At 34.2% G+C, this 2,640-nt stretch overlaps 1 protein-coding gene across 2 annotated transcripts in view; it reads left to right on the top strand.

The window, feature by feature from the left end:
- Positions 1–384: 384 nt before the first annotated feature.
- Positions 385–2,640, top strand: part of LOC107589701 (dehydrogenase/reductase SDR family member 13-like) — a 7,667-nt gene continuing 5,411 nt past the window's right edge. Inside the window, exons 1-3 of one of the 2 annotated variants that reach the window (XM_016278196.1) lie at positions 385–766; positions 1,019–1,137; positions 1,230–1,353. In XM_016278196.1, the coding sequence (XP_016133682.1) occupies positions 640–766; positions 1,019–1,137; positions 1,230–1,353 (370 nt within the window). In that variant the 5' untranslated portion in view covers positions 385–639. The remainder of the gene's footprint in view (positions 767–1,018; positions 1,138–1,229; positions 1,354–2,640) is intronic. The other variant, XM_016278197.1, reaches the window with a different exon arrangement.

Below are 2,640 nucleotides of genomic sequence, written 5' to 3'. Positions count from 1 at the left end.
TTTATATTATAAAAATATAAATATATATATAGTGTATAGAAATATGTATACTTAAATATATATTTCTATACACTATATATATATTTATATTTTTATAATATAAATTTATAAAGGCATAAGGTGTTGAATTCTGTTCTAAGGACCCGAAGTACACTAGAAATGGTTCTAGGGGTATTATAATAATAATATAATATAATGTCATCGTTTTGGTAAAAAAATAAAATGTTTGATTTTTGTTAAGAACTTTATTGCCTATTGGTCATCTCTAAATTATTTTACAGTGGAAATTGTGCTTTTTAATGAAACAAATGGTATGTAATGTTATGGGATATTTTTTTTGTGATATCAAAACTGGCTTATTATTGGTCTTTTCTTCTGATCTTGGGTGCTCTCTCTCTAGGTAATGAGATTCACCCTGACGTAGAGAAATCGCGCCACCCAGCGTTTGTCAGAAGTTAAAGCCCGGAAGCTGTAGCTGGCAGTTACGAAAACATAAACACGACAAAGTAGAAGAGCAAAGCACACGATAAGTCTGCGATCCGCCGTAAAATAAGAAGAAGGAGAGGAAGCAAAGCACATGTGCTCTCCTCAACTTTGAAAATTTGCAACATCGTTTTATTGACGCGCTCAACGGGACTAATGTCTGTGTTGTTGTCAGTGCTGGTCGGTGTGCTTGCTGCATACGTACTTATTTATTACAGCCTGTTTAAAGGAGCCAGATGTAAGAGCAACGTGACGTTAAAGGGGAAAACAGCAATTGTTACAGGTTAGTATCATTTAAACGCTTTACATATTAAACAATCCAATCCAACTTAATACCACTTAAGTAAATAAAAGCTGAACTTCTTACTAAGACTCATTTAATAGTGGTTATACTAAGTTGTATACAGTTGTATTTGAGTACCACTGTCCTCAGTCCTCATTTATTTGATTTGTTTTATTTTATATTATGTCTATTGTAGTTAGTTTGGACACTTAACACTGGCTCAGGGTTGAGTAATCAATCATATGTATGCAGGGAGTAATACTGGCATTGGCAAAACAACAGCCTTGGATCTGGCCAAGAGAGGGGCCCGAGTGATCCTTGCCTGCCGAAACAAACAGAAAGCTGAAGCTGCAGTTTATGACATACGAAAGGTGAAGTCCTCTACAAACCTCAATTCCTCCTGGTTCTTATCATTTTTCTGACTCGCGTCTCAAAGACAGACATTTTGCTGTATATCCCTCAGGAAAGTGGGAACCCTGAGGTGCTGTACATGCATCTGGACCTGGCCAGTTTGACATCTGTGCGTGGTTTTGCAGAGACTTTTCTGAAAAGTGAACCGAGACTCGACTTGCTCATTAACAATGCAGGTAAACTGAAAGGGATGAGACAGTATGCAAACTCTTGAAATGTTGTTTCAGGATAGTTTGGTTCTCTTGTTTCTTTTGGTCTGGATTAAAAAAATAAATGATACATTTAGTCCTGGTTCACTTGGCATTCATTCAGCAGTCATTTTTAAAATCTAACTTTAATGTACAAAACAAAAGGATACAGTCACAACCTGACAGCTTTTATGACATATTTTGTTAACTAACTGAACATCCAAAACTGCTGTGTGCTGGGCTAATTGCACTCAATGTATATGTGTACATATAGTGCTATTTTTTTACCAGCTTATAACTCACAAAGAGCTTATAAAATGTGTAAAGGTGTCAGTTCAAAACAACACCAGGAATTACTCTGTTGCACACATGGAGATCTGCTGTAAGGAGATGGTCCATTTACATCAGGACTTCTCAACTCTGGCCCTCGAGGTCCACTTTCCTGCAGAGTTTAGCTCTAACCCTGATCAAACACAGCTGAGCAAGCTAATCAAGGTCTTCAGGATTACTAGAAACAAAGCCACTCGAAGGCAAGCCTATGGAGGACGAAACCTGCAGAAATTAAAAATAAATAAATATATCGGTAAATACATAAATCAATTTATTAATAGGAAAATAAGTAAAGAAATAAATGACTTGATAAAACAAATATGTGACCCTGGACCACAAAACCAATCTTAAGTTGCTTGGGTATATTTTTAGCCATAGCCAAAAAAAAAATGTATGCCAAAAATCATTAGGATATTAAGTAAAGATCATATTCCATGAAGATATTTTGTAAATTTCCTACCGTAAATATATCAAAACTTAATTTTTTATTAGTAATATGCTTTGCAAAGAACTTCATTTGGACTAATTTAAAGGCGATTTTCTCAGTATTTAGATTTTTTTGCACCCTCAGATTCCAGATTTTCAAATAGTTGTATCTCGGCCAAAATTGTCCTATCCTAACAAACCGTACATCAATGGAAAGCTTATTTATTAAATTGAAATTTTTGAAATTGAGATTTATACATCAGCTTTCAGATGATGTATAAATCTCAATTTCAAAAATTTCAATTTAATAAATAAGCTTTCCATTGATGTACGGTTTGTTAGGATAGGACAATTTTGGCCGAGATACAACTATTTGAAAATCTGGAATCTGAGGGTGCAAAAAAATCTAAATACTGAGAAAATCGCCTTTAAATTAGTCCAAATGAAGTTCTTTGCAAAGCATATTACTAATCAAAAATTAAGTTTTGATATATTTACGGTAGGAAATTTACTAAATAT

Source organism: Sinocyclocheilus grahami, unplaced genomic scaffold (assembly GCF_001515645.1).
Source record: "Sinocyclocheilus grahami isolate Dianchi unplaced genomic scaffold, SAMN03320097.WGS_v1.1 scaffold119.1, whole genome shotgun sequence".
In the NCBI taxonomy this organism is placed as follows: domain Eukaryota; kingdom Metazoa; phylum Chordata; class Actinopteri; order Cypriniformes; family Cyprinidae; genus Sinocyclocheilus; species Sinocyclocheilus grahami.
This window is presented reverse-complemented; position numbering and strand designations above follow the sequence as displayed.